Here is a 21,440-nt window from a genome sequence, read left to right on the forward strand (position 1 = left end):
CACAATAGAACTGCTTCTCACGAAAGTCCTTATCATTAGAGGGTGGGGGAGCTGCATGCATAATCACACAAGATTAATGAAAGCGTATGAATGCGAGCACTTTTACATGGTTATTCGAGTACTGAGCATGCATTATACAAACCCCTTTACTAGGAATAAATAATGTCTTATGTAATGTTTCATCCGCACATGAACTTCAACACTACAATGTGTTGATTCTGTTATCTTTTTTCCAAAATCAAATTTAATTCATGTGAAAATAATGTATAACATGAAATCATTAACATGATTGATTTAGAATTCATACACGTAAAGATTTTGATTTGATTATTCAAAAAGTAAACTTAAAAACAATCTGTACACATTTATTTAACAGTTTATAATCACAAATTGAACATGAAGTAATACAGAACAAAATCTTATAGAAATCTCTATGAATAGAATTATAAAATGCAAACACACTTATAATATATACATAGATCTCAAATTTAACATGATTGTTTTCCTTTTCACAATATCATTACATCAAAATAATTTAAAGGTCAAGTCCACCCCAGAAAAATGTTGATTTGAATAAATAAATCAGACTAGCATAACACTGAAAATTTCATCGAAATCGGATGAAAAATAAGAAAGTTATGATACTTTAAAGTTTTGTTTATTTTTCACAAAACATTGATATGCACAACTCAGTGACATGCAAATGAGACAGTCGATGATGTACCTCACTATTTCTTTTGTTTTTATTGTTTAAATAATATAATATTTCATTTTTACAGATTTGACAATAAGGACCGATTTGACTGAACCAATATAGTATGGAACGTTACTTATTCCACATGTTCAGGGGGAATAAATATTTTTTCACTTGACAATCAGGTGAAAATTAGAATATTTCATATTTCATACAATAAAATACAAAAGAAATAGTGAGTGGATGACGTCATCAGTCTCCCCATTTGCATACCGATCAGGATGTGCATATAACTGTTTTATGAAATTAAGCTAAACTTTAAAATGTCATAACTTTCTTATTTCACATCCGATTTTGATGAATCTTTCAGTGAGTTATGTTTGTTGAATTTTTCCCTTTTCATTCAAATCAATTTTCTGTTGGGGTGGACTTGTCCTTTAAAAATCACACTCTCATCCACGCTTCACACCCCTCCCCCAATAAAAGATGCATAAAAAGAAAAAGAAAGGGAAGAAGGGGAGGAAAGGAACAAGAAAAAATACATTATAAGACTATGTTTATAAATCTATAAAATGCATTGTGCTCGTCATTTGGACTGGTTGTATCATAATAATACATGTTGTATTGACTTGTTGTCAACAGAGAAGCGAACTTTGAATTCTACTCTATGAATCTATGCGAAATGCTTGTGATTTCATTTCTATTCATACCATACATTATCTGCGTATTATGTTAAGTGGAATAAAACCAAAATGCAAAATATGTTTAAAATGAAAATGAAAACTCAGAGAAGCAGATTGCTCATTAAATAAAAGACTCAGACAGCATCCCACAAACACGATAAGAAAATTGATGAGTTTATAAAAGTTGGAAAAAGTAATAACTGTCCTGTACAATTCTGTAACATTATAACAATGGTAAAGCCATATGTTTAGGGAGGAATAAAACTTTGGTCTGAAAATTTGATCAAAGTCGAATGTAAAACAAGAAAGTTATGACAATGAGGAGAAAATGAGAATATTTCATAATATTGTCATATAATAAAATACAAAAGAAATAGTAAGTGATGTCAGTAGTCCCCTCATTTGCATACCGACCAGGATGTGCATATATCTGTTTTGTGAAATTAAGCGAAACTTTTCAATGTCATAACTTTCTTATTTTACATCCGCTTTTGATGAAATGTTCAGTGTTATGCTTGTTGGATTTTTCTCGTTTTATTCAACAACTTTTTGTAGGGGTGGACTTGTCCTTTAATGAAATAGTATTGTGTTACCATTGAAACACCCCCAATATAATAATAACAATTTTGCACTATTTCCAACATGGTATTTGCATCGCCTTTAGGGATTTACCATGCCCTAGTGGTTTATACATAAGGATTCATTTGATATTGTATATTTGTTTAATCCTTTGTTTCTCCTTTTTTTTTTAATTTGAAAAATATATCATTGCCTGGACCTTCAATTATTCTTATCAATAAGAAATTCAAATAACTGTTTTTTGTTTAGTTTAATCGACACTAAAGGGTGTTGTATGGTTATTTTCATTCAGTGTATGGAAGTATGAATTACACAGAGTTGGAATGAAATTTTTGGACTGGCACAAACGATCAATCAAGGAATGGGAACTTAATGTGTTGTGTTCATCAACAATTCTTTTGTATTAAGTGCCAATATGCTCTATCGGATGTAAAATAATAAACCTCTTACTTTTCGAAATCCGGGGAATAGTTTTTAAAATGTAGACAAGACTGATTCCAAGATCACCGAGTGCTTTCTTGAACAGAATTGAATGGGTTAATAGCAAGAAAACAAAGCTTTAATGTTTTAAAAGGGTACTCCAGGCTGAAAATACGATCTGATTTGAACAGATTAAGAAAAATCAGACGAATAAAACACTGAAAATTTGATCAAAACCGGACATGGAATCATGAAACAGTTATTTGCATGTCTTCATGAACGTGATGAATATGAGCAAAGTGATAATGTCGTATCCCTACTTGTTATTTTATATTAATTTTTATTGTATGAAATTTTGCCTCCAAGAATTAAAATTGGATAGACATCTGATTAAAGCATTATACATTCATTGCTGCAACTTATTTTATTGTAAGGGAGACATACCAATAGAAACATGTATCAATATATATGACCAAGAAAGAGGAACATGGGGACATGGCATCATCAGCTCTGGTAATTGATAGTCATGACCATGTGCAAATAAATCTTTTCACAATACATTGCTTAACTATGAATGTAGGCTTATTTGCTCAGTGAATTTTACTCTATTTAGATTTAATTACGTTTAGCTCGGAATATTCCTTTAACCTCAATGCATTTTAATGCTTTTACTTTTCATATTATTATCTTGAAGAAGCCTAAATGCATTTTGAAAGAAACGGGAACGGGGAACACAAATCAGTTAAATATCTAGCTCTTCTTTGATGAACGTTATCGCACAATCTGCTATTCACAAACAACAAAATGGTTTCAAGCCTTTCAGATTCTCTGCCATGAATAGAGTGCATTTTCCTGGCGTTCAAGTTCAGTGATCCTAATTGGTAGAAATTTGCATAATTTCTAAGACCCATATCGGCCTACATGTAATTTCTTTTCACTATACACCTGCTTATTGGAGGGCGTATTGGCGTTAACAATGAAACGCTCGATGACAGTACGAATTCCAGACGCATTATCAATCCCCATAAAAATCGCCGTGCGTTGTGCATTGTAAGTGAGTGTGTGTGTTATATAACTGCGTGCTATGACTGTGTGTATAAGGCCGCGCCCATTCCCCAAAGTAGAAAAGAAAGAACTTCGACAAAGTTATTCGTCGAAGTTTGTGCGAGTGTGCGGACATTGGGAAAAGCACACATTATCCGTTGGTATATTACGCCGAACGGCCAGTATCGATTTAGAAGGGGACTAGCAATCTTTGATCTTACTTTTACTGTCGTGGGAAAAGTGACAAAATATGGGGAAACCGGACGAAGAGGTATGTCGATATTCATTTTTTTCAAAATTCTAAGATATATTCCTTCGCATGCTCGGGACTTTGGAGTATTTTGTTGTTGATTTGAGTTGAGCAGATCTCTATTCTGTTCTTCAAAACCTATCTGAAGTTAATCCCGTTATAGGCATAATAAATCAATAAATTCAAATTGATCTGCAGACATTTCTCCTCTCGCTCACGGTAAAATGTTGTGAATGATAAACGTATAAAGTAACGAGGAGAAGCAAAATGTACTTGTCGCCAAATGCGATTTTAGAAATAGTTTGAGGTCCAAGGGCCGAAAAGACCATATACGAATAGTGTTATCGTGACGGGCAAAAAAAATAACGAAAATGAATAGGCCTATAAAACCTTACACTGTAGCTTCTTGAAAATCGATTTCTATAAAAGTGGGTCCAATCTTTGTTTGGACGGTTTCAAACAGTACGCTGATGATTTTTAGATAAAACGTACAAGGACGTACATCTTGGTTATCATTGAAGGTGCTGATGATCCGATCTTAGCATAGGAAAAATACAAGAGTTAGAGAGACAGAGGGGGGGGGGGGGGTGGTTGAAGTGTAAAAAAGCACCAAGACAAGAAAGGTCCAATTTGGGACTACAGAAGATCCTACCTTCACGCACGTATGGCTCTCCATGTGGTTAGTCCTGAAAAGCGACTCTTTGGATGAAGAACATTCATAAGGAATGAAAGTGAAAAAGATGGAGAGGGAATTGAAAGGCTGCCCCAGAAAAAGTACATCTTGATGAGATAATGCATTCAGTGCCAACAAATTAAGTTAATTCAAATGAAATCCAAGCTTTTCGACGTAACACGTCTTAGTGATACATGATTAACGAACATATATTCATGAATAAGACGTCTTACGTCGAAAATTAGGATTTCATTTGAATAAAAACAGCTTTGTTGGAGCTAAATGCATTATCATGTCATGCATATATTAAAGAAATGCATATATAGATAACAATTGTACTCTATGTTCATTTCTTTCATATTTAGAAGAAAAAAAAGTTGCCAAAGCTGTACATGCATTATTATACGAGATGGGCCTGGGAAGAAATATTTTGTGTGAAAATCCATTCAAAATCAAGTCATCAAAAGGACAAGCCAGCGGCCATTTCATTAAAACTTTTGGCTTTTTGCCATAAAAAACTGGCAAACTCTTTGCAAGAGTATTTTTTTAATGTGTAATTTTCAATGGCATAATTTTGTTTGCGAGAGTTGTTTTACGGCACAAGTTTTATGCAACGGGCCCCAGGTGAGATGTGATGAATTAATTGGAGCAGGACTCCAGGAGGAGAAAAGTGGATTATGTCTAATTATCGTAAACTTTACGATGCGTCGTAAAAGACGCCCTTTGAAAACGAGCCTCATTCATTAACCCATTTTAGTGAACAAAAACCATACTAGTATTATGCTATTACATTAATCGGACTTTAAGTTAACTACAATGATGGAATATGGGATTTACTAAACGACATCTCTTGTCATGCATTCCGTGCGTCAATATGAAATCGGTGACATGGAATATGGTCCTCATAATGGACCCTCTTCTCTTAGAGTCGAAATTTTTCAGCTTTTGAGCAATGTGTAATAGGCCTCGAATGAACAACAACAATGGCTGCATTCTTTTGATTCTATGTGACCTTTCTGTCATGTCTATACGTATTGCGCCTTGCGCCCCTTTCCATGAATTTTGAAAGGATTTTTTGTCCTCCCCTGGAACAATGGTTACTGGTGAATCACGCATGTAATGATAATCCAAACTAATCACTGATTATCTATACTATAGGTCTCATTTCTTTTAACAATCTCTCCATAGTGTGAAAAGAAAGTGGAATTGCTACTCAAAACGCTCAGTTTATAAATAGCTTGATTTACAGGTACACTTAAAAAAAATGATTGGTCTGAATAAAAAAATAATCTGTTGATGAATGTGTATGTCCGACTGATAATATGGTTAATATCAAATGAAAAATTGGGTTACATTCTAAGCAATAAATTGGTTTGTTTTGACCAGTTTTGTCAGTCGGTGGGACGCATTCGCCAACAGATTTGTTACTTTGACAAATCATTTTAAGGGTGTAGTTCGTGCAACTATAGGCCTAAACTTTTATTCAACATTAAAGATTTTAATTAAAAAATAGGCCTCATAATGCAACGATCTGTTATTTGCCCATACATTCTTAAAGAAAACACCTCGCCACAGAGCTTTCAGTGATTTTTTTATTGGTAGTTCAACACATTTTATGAATATGAATGTAATTATTAACTCAACCACATGATTCTGCAACCAATAAAAGAAAGAAATCATAAATCACAACATCGATGACGGCTCGATATTGGCACATTTCCAATATACATCTCCGATTCTATATAACCGTCCTTTTTATATTAATTTTTGGAGGGTGTTTGCATAACAAAAGATCTCCATACTGATATATTGAAGTAGTTCAACTCCTCGGCCTAAGACCCGAACACATGAAGCAGTGGACGATATCAAACAGATTATATAGTATTTCTGCATGGTACTCATACATTATTCTACTCTGATATGTTATATGATTTATTATTATGATAATACCATTGATATCAAAATGTGTATATATACTGGAAATTAAGTTTGAGATTAAAAAGCGATAGCGTTAACACGATCAAATCATTTTTTTAATGTGTAAAGGTTCTTGAACATGCACAATCCTGAGTTTTCTTCGTCAGTGCTCTCCCCATGCCACTCAGTTTGGTACTACACGTAACCAACTCTGGGATGCAGAGGGGTAAAGAAAATATAATTGTATGTGTACTTCTAATGTAAATCCAAGGTGAATTAAATTCTACATCAAATAAAAATATTGTAACATTAATTTCCGCGGATGGTCGAACTCGAAGAATCGGAACAACAAATTACAGATTACATCAGTCTCATGCTGGCGTCTCCAAATTATCGGAATTATATATGCATGTTTTCAAAATACCGCCGCGATAATTTTTTAAAAGTTTTACCTTGCATAGTTAACAAATTACTACCAATCGTTTACAAATTTCGAGATCATATTCTACCTCATGAAAGTGTATTTGCTGCACAAATTATATATTCGCGTCTGCCAATTGTAGGTGAACGAAAATCCGGGGTGGCGAAATGATAATATTTGACATCTTGGAGTGTTTAATATTGATCTTCAATAAACTTTCGTAGTACTTTTCCACGAAGTATAATGTGTATGCATTCGTTTGCTCAAATGCGTGGTTACAGGATGTACAGTAGGCGTATATGACTGTATTGGAATATTTAGAAGACACGAAACACTGAGGACTTGCGTTTTACAATCTTATCTGCTATAAGCAATGAGAAACTTGAGTTAAGTTTTATAAAACAATGGCCCCGGAGAACTCGTACAGCAGTTAATTGTAATAAAATATATTAAGGCTTGCGGAACTTCGCAGCCATAGGATCATTGATTTCAGAGAAGACGTTTTATTGCTTTTATAAAGTAAGGTCTTTTTCTTATTTTCAGACTTGGACTTTGTTCCTTCACTACCATGCATTTTGTTTGAATACATGCACATGATCATGTAAGCTAGCTGTTACATCCCTTTGAATTCAGATGAGATTACCCATCTGAATGACTTCTTAAATTTGACTCGTATATGTATCCATAAATTTACGTAACCAAGGAAGATATCACAAGGCGAGCAGTGGTAACTGAATTGGTGTAAGAAGGCCTATCGCAGGCTATCCCTCACTTCTGCATACGCTCCCGACATGAAAATTGCCTAACATGGCATCGAGATGCACACTAAGGAATATTTATTTTGTGAATAATATATCGCTAGGTCACCATGAAATATCTTTACAACTTGGGATGGTTCAGTAATTGATAAAACAAATATCAAATTGCCTCATTTCAGGTAAGAGTCGGTTTGAAAATTGGGGATCACACGCTGGCCATTAGGACCACTTTTGACAATGACCATTATCCACAAGTACTATTAATAGTTAACTGTTGATAACAGGACACGGGCTCACTATTCTTGAGAGCCGCTATTTTTAAAACAAGGAGTGTTAATACATCAAAAATTGTGTCACGGTTAATCATTAAGGTCCTCTACATTAACGGAAAATGGTCGTTATCCATATTTTCAAAATATCGATTAAGGTTGCTTTTCATAATGGAATAAGGGACAAATTGCGTTTAAGTTACCATTACGGTAACTTTGACATCCAATAGTAACTAACATGGTAACGTGTCTCAATCAAAATCAAGACTTCTGTGAAAGTTACCATGAAAAGGCAAAGTTACTATTAAAGTAAAATTTTATGCTATGGGACCCAGGTCGTCTTTATTAAGCGGAAGATGATCGTTATCTACATTTTTTAGTATAAAGGTTACTATTCATAATCGAATAGGAGGGTAATTCTATCATGTGTATAAACTCAACCACGAAGCAATCCCCTTCATGGATTATGACAAGCGATTCTTTTCTCCCATTAGGAACAAAGACCCCTTTTCACAATAACAAGCGAACTCTTTATCAATTAATACTTGTAACCCTCTTTTCCCATGATGCATCGGCAGTCCTCGTCCGTATAATGAACGGTGATCCTTATGGTTAGTTATCCTCAATGTATACTGTGGTTAGCTGCCCTCATCTCATATTATGAATAGCGGACCTTATGATTAATGGTCGTTATTACCGTCATCTGTTTATGAATATAGACCCATTTGATCAATAGTTATCAGTGTATAAGATTAGCTGCCTTCATCTTATATTATGAATAGCGGACTTAATGAGCAATTTTCCTTATGACTTGACGAAGCAGTAATAATTTTTCTGTTTATGATTAACGCGGCAGTCCTTCGGTTATATATAAAAATCACACGTTATGATCAGCGGTCCTAATAAAAATTACTATATGTATAGCAAACTTGGCCATGAAAATTGTCATATCAGTCTTCCATTATCGTCATCCAATCAGTTTTCGTCTCAAAATTATTCCGTTTGGGAGTTTTTTTATTTATATTTTTATAAAACTTTGTGTGACAGTGAATACATGTAGGTCGTCACTTTATAGCATTTGATCTTCCAAGATAAATTAGACCTAAATAACTGGCACACCGGAGTGTGGTGTACCTTTCTTTTCATGTGCAAATTTTATTTTCTCGTTTCCTAGATGGTGATATAGAGGTAGAACGGAATCGTATCAACCCTCTTATAAATGGCTACCATTAAACTAGAAGCAAACAAATTGGACTTTATGAGAGGCAATAAACGAAGGATGTTAAGAAAAGAACTACGGAATTATAGGCCTTTATGAAAAACAAAGTCTCCGTGCATTAGAAAAGCTAGCTTGGCACTAGAATTTTTTTAGATCGCAAAATACTGCCCTACTTTCCACTAAATGAAAAATTCAGTGTGGTATAATCGGCAGTTTTGTATGGGCAATGGCTATTGCAAAAGATCTGGATCCCCTTATTCAACGAATGGACCTGCTTATTTTTTTTTTTTTAAATTTTATTTGACTTACAAAAAACGACCGAGATCAAGAAATGAAACATTTTTAACTATTGATGATAAATATTCTCAAGATAGAACGCAGTGTAACAATTTTATTTAGAACATCCTCAGCTCAAATCACCGCACGTTTAGGTTTTTTTCTTCAAATTTTATATGAAAAACATCTTTCAGATATACTGGGATAAGAATGATAGAAAAGCATTATCATGCGATTTTGGTCTTTATCAGACTGGCGAACCTGCTTGGCTGACAAAATACTGTTGTCTTGCTTCATCATCATAATGATATTTGGACATATCTTATGCAAATGTGAAAACAAGTTGAAATTTCAAACTAAGTTGGCGAATGAACGATGTCACCAAACGTTCATAAAAATCTTAAAGGCGCCTGCCGTAGCCGAGATGGCGATCATTGGCAGTAACACTCTGAACCGCTCCGGACAGATTCCTAATCATATGAGTCCAAGGTGGACTGTTTGAGGACTGATATTAACGAGACATCCCCTCTATGTGTGTACCTATGTTATACTATTAAAGGATTATATTTGTTCAAGGCAATGCCATTATGTACCCTATCCCGAGTGTTGCGCAACGGGCATGTTGTCTCCCCTATTGTGGATGGTACTACAAAAGGGGGCACGGAAAAGAGGGCAAACCAGAATGGCGTTGCAAATGAAAGTATTTTCGGGGCCGATCGACAAACGCACCCTGGCCTCGCAAACAATTCCACTATTTTTTTTTTCTCGGTGAGCACCTAATGGAAAACCAGTGTGTACTCTCACTACCTGGCTAAAACTGGTGCTATCGTCACACCAGTGAAACCGACCCCAAATCGACCGATGGTATGCCATTGGAAAAAAGCGTAATATATTTGGTCGGTATGGAGGCACTTTCACCGGTGTGACTGTATCATAACTATTGCCTGAAGGTGAGCAAGCGATGACTATAACTTTTTGTGACCCCGCCCCTTTGCTTTTGTCATGCAGATTCGATAAGTCATTGGTACCGGCTTAGTTATTTTCCGTTATTGATCCAGATTCATTTTATGTTCTCAGAAATTTGAGATCACTATAAGACACGCCCAGATTTAGAAGGTGCTTAACCGTTTCTTGATTATTACCAAGAAAATATTATTTGTATGAAAGTTACAATCACATACTGAAATCATAAACATCAAGTAAGATTAAAAATTGAATAGAATAGAATAATTCGCATGAATATGCCTATCTAAAAAAATGAGAAAATTACAGTAACTCATTCAACCCCATTTCTTCGCAAAACAAGATTATTAGTTTGTGCGATGCGCATATAAAGTCGTTTATATAGCTCTCTAACGAACATTGAATTATAATGCTCATTCCATATTACGGAAAATATTGGTATACCAAATTAAATAATAAAATACGATACTAAGTATCACTTATACAAATAGCATATAATCTATAAGATAGAATGAATATGAACGAAAAGTTATTCTTATTTTTTACTTAAAAAAGAAGCTAAATCTTAGAATCTCGCCATCAAACTACCAGAATGATAGCATGATGATTAGAAACTTTCTTGCTTTTACCGGTAACAGAAAGCGGGGATGGGCGTCGACCACCCTCTTTGATTTTTCAAGTGGTAAAAATAAAGAAAATAAAAAAAGGGTAGAAGATAAGTAAAAAGAAGAGCCTCTTCAATATGGTATAAAAATAGAGGTTCAGATCGCGTAATAAGATTCCTCTATTTTTCATTTGTAAAAATTACATCACATTAAGGTGTTCCTGCCCCCCCCCCACCACCAATCAAAATATCCTACCGTCGTCTCTGACATGCAATACTATTTACCTTCAATAACTGAGAATACTGGTGATTAGGTGCACGCAACATGCATCCTTATAACCAACCAAGATTTGCTACTTATCTGGTCTAAGGGCCTGAGAAAGCCGCTTAAGTTCCCCATTTGTAGGTGATTGTTCGGAACAGGGGGTAGTATTGTCCCCATTGTATCTTGGTGAAGGGGTGTCCTCAGTGCTCTCAGCAATTCCCACCGTGGACATTCAAGGATCAGATGGTGCATGGCCACAGTCGACAGGCTTCTGTAACCGACGCCATTAGCCTGTATTGGTTATTGTGTAAATAGTTATGGGATGCATATTCTGAAACAAACGAGGCCTAGTCAGTGATTTTGACAATTTTTTCATCTGGGCCAATGAGCTAGGATTTTAGTAGCTTATGTAGTCGATCCATGAAAATCATTGAAAAGCATTTGTTTATGAAATTGCTCCCCTGGTTTGCAATATATTCCGTCGGCCTTACATAAGTGATTAAAACTTCCTTTGTCACAAAAGAAAGGCATGTTAGATCTTTGCAAATGCACTTGTCTTGAAATTTTCCAACGATAGTTAAAACCTTGACAAAATTTCGACGGATTTACCCGCCCCGGTCGAAATGTTTGATCAAGATAATATTCCTGCGCCGTGACACTGTTTATTAGGTTCTAAAATGTTCAAGATAACCATGATTAAAGGGTTCTTTCATTAATGTGCAACTTTAAAAACTATAATATTGATATACTTTGAAACACACCAATAAATATTTTACAATGGAATTATGTCAATTTGAGAAATTAATAAACTCTAATATTTTAATAAAAACAAAACACTATGCCGACTGGCAAGAACCCGAGCAAACTTAGGCTAAATCAACATCACGGTATATTAAGTCATTACGGTAAATTCCGCTTGATAACCACAACAGAATACCATTACTTATATTTCTAAAATTGTTTTCATTTTAGGCCGCCGTTGAGGTGCAGGAGTTTGAAGGAGATGAGAATCCCGAGAGGGGTAACTGGGGTAACAAGTTGGACTTCATCCTCTCCTGTGTGGGGTACGCCGTGGGTCTTGGTAATGTCTGGAGATTCCCATACCTCGCATATGAGAATGGAGGAGGTAAGTTTCGTCTGGTCTCTCTAACAATATTCTTACCCCTCTTTTTATCTTTCAGTGGCAGAAAGAAGCTGCTGAAAACTGCTTATCTAAAAATATAGAGCCAATGGAGTAAATTAGAGAGTCAAAAGGGGCCCAAGCTTTCGATCCTAGCAGAATCTTCGTCGGAGGCAATATATTCCCTCGTCGATTTCTTCACTTTTTTTTCTGTCTAGCATTTTCTCCAGTGTCGAGCTGCATCATGCCCCTCGGCGGGTCTCCCATGGAATCCTTGATAGATTGGCTATTCAACCATTTTACCATGGTAGTGACCAAATGATGTCAACGTTGCCAAAATAGTATTTTTTTTGCAACGGGCCCAGTTCTGTCTGTACCTTAAATAATCTGGCCGAAATAAACGGTCCCCGACAGTGCCATGTAACTATGTTGAACATAAGTGAAATCATCTTCAAACTGATTAATTTGGGAATTTTAACTCTGAATCAAATCTAATTCACAATGTCCAATAATTGACCCACTATGTTTTCTTGTCATTTATCAGGTATACCCATAATCATCCATACGAACAGAATACCATTTCCCCTTGTTCTCCGTCGCTTACCAATTTTGTATCGGGCATTCTCCAATGTATAAAAATATATTTCCATTCGTATATCGACGCCCGTCTCAGAATGACTGTTCAAGTAACATTCCTACATTTCGAAGCCAAGCCGTCAATGAATTTTTACAAAATGCATTGTCAATAATTGTTCCAAAATATCAGTCCATGCATTAAATTTCCACTCTGAATTTGCTTAACTTTAGACTTATTTCAAACGTCAAACACGTCCATTCAAACGGAACAATTATTTAAAGTTCACGTCAGAATTAAAATATTCTACTATTTAACATAAGATACTAGTCTTTTTGATAAACTTTTGATATTTGATACACATGGCATTAATGTCCCTGGGATAAATTATCTATCCAAACTTGGAATGTGTTTAGAGAATGGAGCTCTTTCCTAAATCCTTACGATGTGTTTATGACTAAAAACTTGGGATGATATTATAAGAATGAACTTTAAGAAAACAATTTGTTTTATTCGTGTCATAATTTGAATTGCTAAAGTGACAATAAATGGATTTTGACCTGGTTTTATTGAATGCTATACGTATTAACGATTGGCATCACGTGTTGCTTTTTGCCCTCTCTAACGATACTTTTATTAACTTTAGTTTAATGGGAACAGTTTTGGGCATCTGTGAGTATACAAATGGAAATGTATATATGATAAAATGTCAACATGTGTATAATGGAACCGCCCCACCCCCAGGTGTATATATATATGGAACGAGGGAGAGAAAGAGTGGTGGTGGTGGTGGGGGGGGGGGGGTGACGGGGTCAAAGATGAAGGAAGATCATGGAAGAGTGAAAAGGAATGCAGATGGATAAAAGGTAAGTATTTTCAGAAATGAAAATGCAATGGGGGGGGGGGCGGTGATGATTATGATATCAATACTAACAAACCTTGTGATTATGGAATGGCGATGATATGGTAGTGAAATTTATGATAATTATAGTAATGGTGATAACAGTATCATTGATGATAATGCTAATAATGATAGACCATCATCACATTAGTATTTACAGTTATATGGTAGGGATTAGTCAGTGATTGATTAGATGGTATTATTATCTACTTCTTGTATCCTAGGTGCTTTCCTTATCCCTTACGTTGTTATGTTGGTGTTTGCTGGTCTTCCACTCTTCTTCATGGAGGTGTCATTTGGGCAGTTCTGCAGTCAAGGACCCATCACCTGCTGGAGAGCTATTCCAATGTTCAGAGGTAAGAATGTCATGAATCAGAAAACGAATGTTCCACAAGGATCAGTCTTGGGACCTTTAATTTTTTTCAATGGCATACTGCAAATATGAAAACTTGTCTTTTAATATTACTCATAGACATATATGCACACCCTTATTTGTATCGTGGCCATAGTTCGTAGTCTTATGTCAAATACGGTAATATCAACATGATTAATTGAATACGGTGGTTAAGCAGTATATAGTGACAGAAGTAGAAGCAAAAAATGAACATAATATATCTTTGTCCCTTTCACCTTCAATTACTGACCCAGTGCTAAGATGTGAGAAAGGTACGAACTAGGCAACTTTTTGTTATTTAGCTTTTGATATGTTTATTTAGACCCCCCCCTCAGAAACGAAATGCTGTATTTACAAATTTCAAATTTTAGCATTTACTTTATATTGTATTCGGATTACTGTAGTATTTAGGATACAAGATGTGTATAAAACAAATGTTTCCTCCATGTACCTTAATTATAGAGCACGGCAAGCACTAATGGGCATTATCAAATGGCGAGTCATATTTATGTATATATTGTGACAGAAATGAATGAAGAGAACAGAGGATATTAATTTCTTTCACAACATTTAAATAAAAGAGTTGCCAACGTGGTTGTACATGATATGTATCCATGAAATGGAACAAATTCAACAGAGCTACAAGCCTTGATAAAGACTTTCTAATTTTTTTCTTCAGAGTTTGAAAAACAATAGTACCGATGGTGCATGCAACCCGTTCACCGCACCTAGTAAAAATGGTACTATAAAATAAATTGAAAAAAAGGCAAAATGTCAAACCACCGTAGTCTTTTATGAATCCATAGATCGTAAAATCAAATTGAAACATGATTGCATAAAATGAATAACAATGCGCCAATAGAGAGAGGGCAGATCAAGAAAGGAAGAGATTTGTTTGTCAAAATGGGTGTTTACAGATCGCAATGATTCCTTTCCTTTTGAGAGGCGTGGGTGGAGACTGTCATGCTTTTGTGATTTTTTGTTGAATATTACAGGTATTTTGCTACAGGTACTCTTATGTTTGCATAACTTCATTGTCCTTTTGTGTTTGATAACACACAAATACACGCGCAGGCATACATGTACACCCCACACCCCACCACAGATGCACAGTAAGGCTTTCAAAATTTACAGGGGGAGGGGGGGGGCATACGGAACAAAGCTACTCCTCTGACATACATACTAAAAGGCAACAAAAAGTGGATAAAAAACAAACAATATGCTGAAAATGTCATTGAAATACGAGTAAGAAAGTTGTGACGTTAGTTAGATTGATTTGCACGAAGCACTCAAAGTGATACGCAGATGAGAGACAAAATGTTAATTCTGCACAGTAAATGTTATTCATCTGCCAGAAAATGAAATTGTCTTTTTGTTATCCGGTTTCCTTAAACGTCTTTCTGATAATCGTTTTTGTGCATGCGTTGACTCTGATAGTGGAATTAGGACCAAGAACCTGTGTGGCTATTTTCTTAATTTCAAGAACGAGTGAGGCAGAAATAATATAATGGTACTGACATACTTGGGGGTTCATATCACATTAATTTTTGCTTTTAATTAGAGAGGAAGAGAATTAAATTACATTTTCGCTACAAAAGTGTTAATGATGAATTATCAATATCGAGATTTCTGTGGAGTTTTGCATAGTTTCAAAATTCAAAAGTCGGTACAAATATTAATTTTCATTTGAGATCCCCATCCATTCACCATTTCATGATGCCTGTGTATCAGCTGATCTGTTTGAACTCATATTTTTATACCTGCACAGTCCTCATTCACAAAAGAATCATGTCCCCCGTGAATAAAGTAGTCCCAGGCGTGAATGTAGTCCTAGCAGAGTCGGAAATCTCTCCCAAAAGGAAGGGGCATTTGATAATGTGCCCCCCTACTATTTTGAGTAGGTGGGACACGTTCCCCTGCCCCCTTGCGATTTCCGCTCAGGCGTGAATGTAGATGGTATTTGCTTACACTATTCATAAAGCTGGTGACGTGACCGCGTTTTGTGCGAACTCTCGGAGAAGGGTATTATGTGATCGAAAATATGTTTCTAAAGAGATCGATCCACAATCAACCATTGTGTGGTGTCGCGTTCTGATGCACAGAGCATCGCACAGGCGCGCCTGCGTGTCCAACTATATATGCTACATTGGAGTGTGCCTGGCTATAGTGTTACAGTTTGCCTTCTTGAATTATGTAGGCTACATGAGCACAGAAACAAACGAAGTGAATATCCTTAATTCCTTGTGAATCAGAGGAATTTATAAAAATTGAAGACCGAGACCCTAAATAAAACACAATAACAAACTTTTTTTTATACATTTCAAAACATTATTGTATATTTGAAGTGCCCGATATTTTGCCATGAAAAGATCGCATTCTTTTGTTCCCTTCGTTATTCCTGCTCAATGCTACTGGCCACTGGTGCTATTGTGTGGTTTTGGGTGTGTATTGAGATTCTTGCTTTCACGGAGGACATGAGTAATCCTTTGTCACAAGTGCTTATGAGGTGTTTTAAAAATGGCGTTTGAGTTGGTTTTAAATCTAAAGGATGTCAAATATCGGCCGCGCCCCAATGTAGCAGAGATCGCATTACTAAAAAATGGGGAAAGTCTGACTTCTCGTACCATCTTTTAGAGTTAACATGCGATTTTTCTGTCCTGAATACTCTTAATAGGGCATGATTCCTGATTATTATCGAGGTTTCATCATTCCACTCTTTTGAGGAATGGTAAAATGAAAGTATTTTTGTTTTACTTGACAGGTACAATTAAAAGGGCCCCCAAGTCAATAATTAGATGCATGCCTAATTTATGATTTTCCTTAATTGTATAAACATCTGCCTGATTTATGCAAGTTAAGAGCAAGCATGAACACGATGTTGATATCAACATCGAAGGATAAAATACAATTGACCTAGATGGCTTAAACGTCTTGATAATACTTTCAAAAAACATGATTCCCCCCCAAAAGTTTCTAAGGAGACATCGTTATACCACTTTCAGTTACTCGCTGGTCCAGGCGAGGCCCAGTCAAACTTGTAAAATTTTAGTTTATGAATGCCATTTCGCCCATCAACACTTCGTCTAAAAACCTTTGGGTCCATTCATCATTTAGTCCAATCATCAATTCGTCTAATCATAGTTTCGTCTATGACCATTTCGTCTCCTAACTAGTTGGTCTAGTATCCATTTATTGTCATTCATTTTTAACGCTTAGTTCAATTAGTCCAAAAAGCTTCGAGTACATGGCTATTGGACCAACTGGTTATTAGATGTAATGGCATTAGACTATAGCGAAAGTAGAACATGTGGTGAGTGGACGAACTGATGGTAGACCGAATGATAGTAGACGAGTTGGCAATTGGACGAATAGGCATGAGACGAATTGGAAATAAACCATAACTTTTTGGCATGTTTGGGTATTTTTCTAACTTTCAGACCTGCTGCATTCATCATCGAATTATGCTGTTGTGAATTTCTTTTTGAAATTCAGCTCACACATTGCTGGATTAAATGATTTTGCCGTCACACATCCCGGCACACACCGTATACTCATCCTATCCTCATCATCACTCTCTTCCCGAACCCTAAACACTTACTTACAGCACAGACTTAAAGGAGGACCAACGGTTGATCATTTTATATCGTGGCTGGCCTAATAAAACATCTTATCTCATAACTAAAAAAAAAATAATAATGAGGACAGCCTACAAAAGGCAGTGAATTATATAAAAGTATATAAATGGCGGCACTCTCGTATGTTCTCAAAACAGTCTCCAGATGCCTGTGAAGAACCCTTTTGAGGCTGAAGAAGGTTGCTACCCATTTCTACCAAAATCTAGCTTATTCTGAGCCGTCATCAAAATATTTAAATTTTGAGATGCGATGTTTTATCAGCCCATGCAGCCACGATATGTGATTTACTCTTGATTTAATCATCATACCTCCTAGGACACACAATAGAGATTTGTTCACTCTATTTCACCATTTTGTTTGCAGCAAACCAAGCGTGCTGGTGAAAATTCTATGGATGAAAATGATAATAAATATTTATTTACAGAGGAACGGCCCACTTTTATATTAATCCGAAGGAAAGGTAACAATGTGAAAAAACGGTATTTGGGTAGTCCAATCTAAAACGGAATATCATTTGTTCATCTGGTGCAAGAAATATAGGTTCTTGTCATAGAAAATAACTCAATATATAATCCCTGTTAAAAAAATTACCTCCCAACAATATGTTAGAATGGGGCATAGTTAATTATCCCAAATTAATTGCACATGTTTCTGGTGAATTAAAACACTTTGATATAAAGTGCCCACTTTATTGCTCACTTTGCTCTCTTGTTAGGGTTGTATAAAGTTGTAAACAGAATGGTTGATGAAAGTGGGTTTCAGAAATTAATAGTGGAATCTTGATAAACACCGGTTTTTTTAATATTATAGTGTACGATTTAAGCGTATTTTATTAATGAAATATATTCTCTCATCGTTCGACCTGGTTGCTAAATCAAGGTAAAATTTCGGCAGGAAATATGTCCCAACAAAATCTAAAACATGGATTGATGGCACATACTAATTCAAAAATTTCAAAACAATTTGAAGTTGTGAATATGTTATGCAAAAGCTACAAGGAAAACATTTCTGAACCGTTAATGTAAATTGTGTCAATGTTATTCGTTTGATTGATAGACCGTGTTAGTCTGAAAGATCAGTATTGTGACCAGAAAAAGGAAATAGAAGGGACAGAAAACATGGAAAAAGGAAGATAAATGTCGATAAAGCGAAAGAGGAGAGGGAGAGAGAGAGAGAGTGAGATATCGAGTGTGAGGGTGTGTGTCTGTGTGTTGTGAGAGAGAAAGACAGAGAGAAATGGAAGGGGAAGACTTCGGGGAGACAGGGTGTAAGTTATAAAAGTAAGGATTAATTTTGAAAGTTTATTAAAGATCCAGACCGGACCCAAAAATGAAACTGACAAATTATATACCAATCGAAAGCTTATAAGCTACTAAATACAGCAAGGTATGCTTTATGCATTTTCACCGCTTCCCAGCTGAGTATTTTGCTTAAGAATATTCCAATTATCGGGCTTCGAACCCCGTTTAGAAAATAGGCTTTATTGTGCTTTTCACCTGCCTCGAGACCGTGACGTCACGTTGTGTAAGAAGCGTCGTGATTCCATAGGTTTGTACACAGAAAAACTGGGTGATTTTTTTTGTTTTCCAGATAACGCATTTCATTCTCTTCACTTCTTTCACAGAGGGATATCACATATATTTTTTCCCACAAGCTTGAATTTATGAAATCTACAGTTTTGAACTAGTTTTTGCCATATTTTATTTCCTGCTTATTTGGCGCAGATTTCAATTCTATCTGCATTTTGATTATGTATAACAACTTTTCCTGACATAGCAATTTAGGCCCAATAAGAGCCAAACAAAGAAATCACAAAAAAGGTAGTGAATAGTTGTAGGTTTACAACAATTTGAACAGTGAATAATTTTGAGTGCCATTTTCATCTGAAAACAAAAAAAAAATGGATTCATAACATGGAAATGGAAGAAAATACCCAATGCTTTTGTACACAAACCTATGGAATCACAACCCTCCAGACACAACGTGACGTCATCATTTCCAGGCGACGTGGGGGTGCTCAATCAAAGCGTAATTTGGAGGAGCAGTTTCTTTGATTTTTATTTAATATTTTTAACTATTGGAAGGAGATATATGTAATACTTTTGGTATATTTGTATTGTATGAATCATTACCTTTATTTTGATATATGATTGTTTTTACACCGGTCAGGGTCTTTAAAGAAGACAGAATACATATACGCACACAACCGTACTCGCCCTTTCTTACAAAATTGCTTCCTTTTTCACACACAATAACTAACACGCAAATAAACACACGCTTACCCCCACACGTAGAATACATCCCCATCCTACCCCTCTTTCCCACACACACATACGCCCAACTTTTTCAACATTTTTAACGCTCGCACACTCCATCACACAAACATACACCCGCACTTAAGCACTCCAGTTTGCACGCACCCACGCGCACACACTCACTTCACAAACGCCCTCCATCCTACACTCATAATGTACACACAAGCGTCTCAATTGGACTTGTTGAACTGCGGTTACCCCATAGAGCTATTATGGTTACCCAATGGGCAATTCAATAAAATATGTACGTTCGACCCCTATATGTGGGACCTTCAGTCGTGGTCAGTTTATGAAGTGAAGTAAGACTTGATAAAAATGGAATCGCCCCCAGTGCAACCTACGCGATTGTTTTGATGACAAATTAATTCATGCCTACTTTGAATTCCAGTTGACAGTCAGTAAAGTACCCTTTCTGACAACATTCACTTCTCATTTCATTTTACTAAGTCCTATATTCATATCACTCTATATGTATTTACACATACATTACAAAATCGCATTTTCACACGGTTTCCTAACAAGCAAGAGTTTTTACACAAAACCGAACTTCAAATACCATACAATTCTTCCCTGACAATCGGTGTTATTGTGAAGCAGTCAGCTGCGACGACTTATACAAAAAAAACTTATTTCAAAATGAATCAGAATACGGATACAGAATACAGATGAATATATTTCGAAACAAGAATGCGAACTTCATTCAAAGTTAATCAACCGAATCCTCTTTGTACCCGGGTACAGCTACGCTCCCATATCTTCCATACTTCTACGTATTGGGCACATAATACTCAACATAACTTGAAAATCACGCCCACGGAATAACCGGTACTTCTCAGATTCAAAGATTTATCGGACCAGGGGACAGTTTATCTACTGAACAAATTTACTATCCAAACTGTCATATTTTCAAACCGGCCAGGTTTAACTTTTTATATATAAACTAGATATATTTATATATCATCTTACAACATGTTTCTGTCTTCTGATGATTTACATGTATTTCATCAAAACAACAGGTAATCTCGGTGCTGGTCTGTGTGAAAGTTTTTCAACAGATCACTTGTATTTTACTAAGACAAAGAAGAGATTTATGAATATTTACAATGTATGAGCAAGGGTGGGGTGGTGGGGGTTTCTGTAGAACACAATTGCATATGTTGATCATACTAATAGATTATGAATCCGTAACACTAATCTCGGATTAGGTATTTGTGGGAATGCTTATACTAGGCTCATTAATGCAATGCCACATTCACTTCGACGAAACAAACTGAAGAACGACCAGTGCCCCGTTGCATAAAAGATATTATGGTAACTATGCCATGCAATGATAACTTGCATGGGATCCTTGATTCTGATTGGCTATTGATCAACGTTACCATGGTAGTTACCATTGGACTTCAAAGTTGCCGCAATAGTAACTTTTATGCAGCGGGGCCCAGATATTTTATGATATTTCCATTGAT

At 35.8% G+C, this 21,440-nt stretch overlaps 1 protein-coding gene across 1 annotated transcript in view; it reads left to right on the top strand.

Annotated features, from left to right (window-relative positions):
* Window positions 1-3,494: 3,494 nt before the first annotated feature.
* LOC121428864 (sodium- and chloride-dependent neutral and basic amino acid transporter B(0+)-like) overlaps window positions 3,495-21,440 on the top strand; it is a 30,184-nt gene continuing 12,238 nt past the window's right edge. Inside the window, exons 1-3 of the mRNA XM_041625732.1 lie at window positions 3,495-3,691; window positions 12,008-12,161; window positions 13,855-13,986. Coding sequence (XP_041481666.1) covers window positions 3,671-3,691; window positions 12,008-12,161; window positions 13,855-13,986 — 307 coding nt within the window. The 5' untranslated portion in view covers window positions 3,495-3,670. The remainder of the gene's footprint in view (window positions 3,692-12,007; window positions 12,162-13,854; window positions 13,987-21,440) is intronic.

Source organism: Lytechinus variegatus, chromosome 15 (assembly GCF_018143015.1).
Source record: "Lytechinus variegatus isolate NC3 chromosome 15, Lvar_3.0, whole genome shotgun sequence".
Classification (NCBI taxonomy): Eukaryota; Metazoa; Echinodermata; class Echinoidea; order Temnopleuroida; family Toxopneustidae; genus Lytechinus; species Lytechinus variegatus.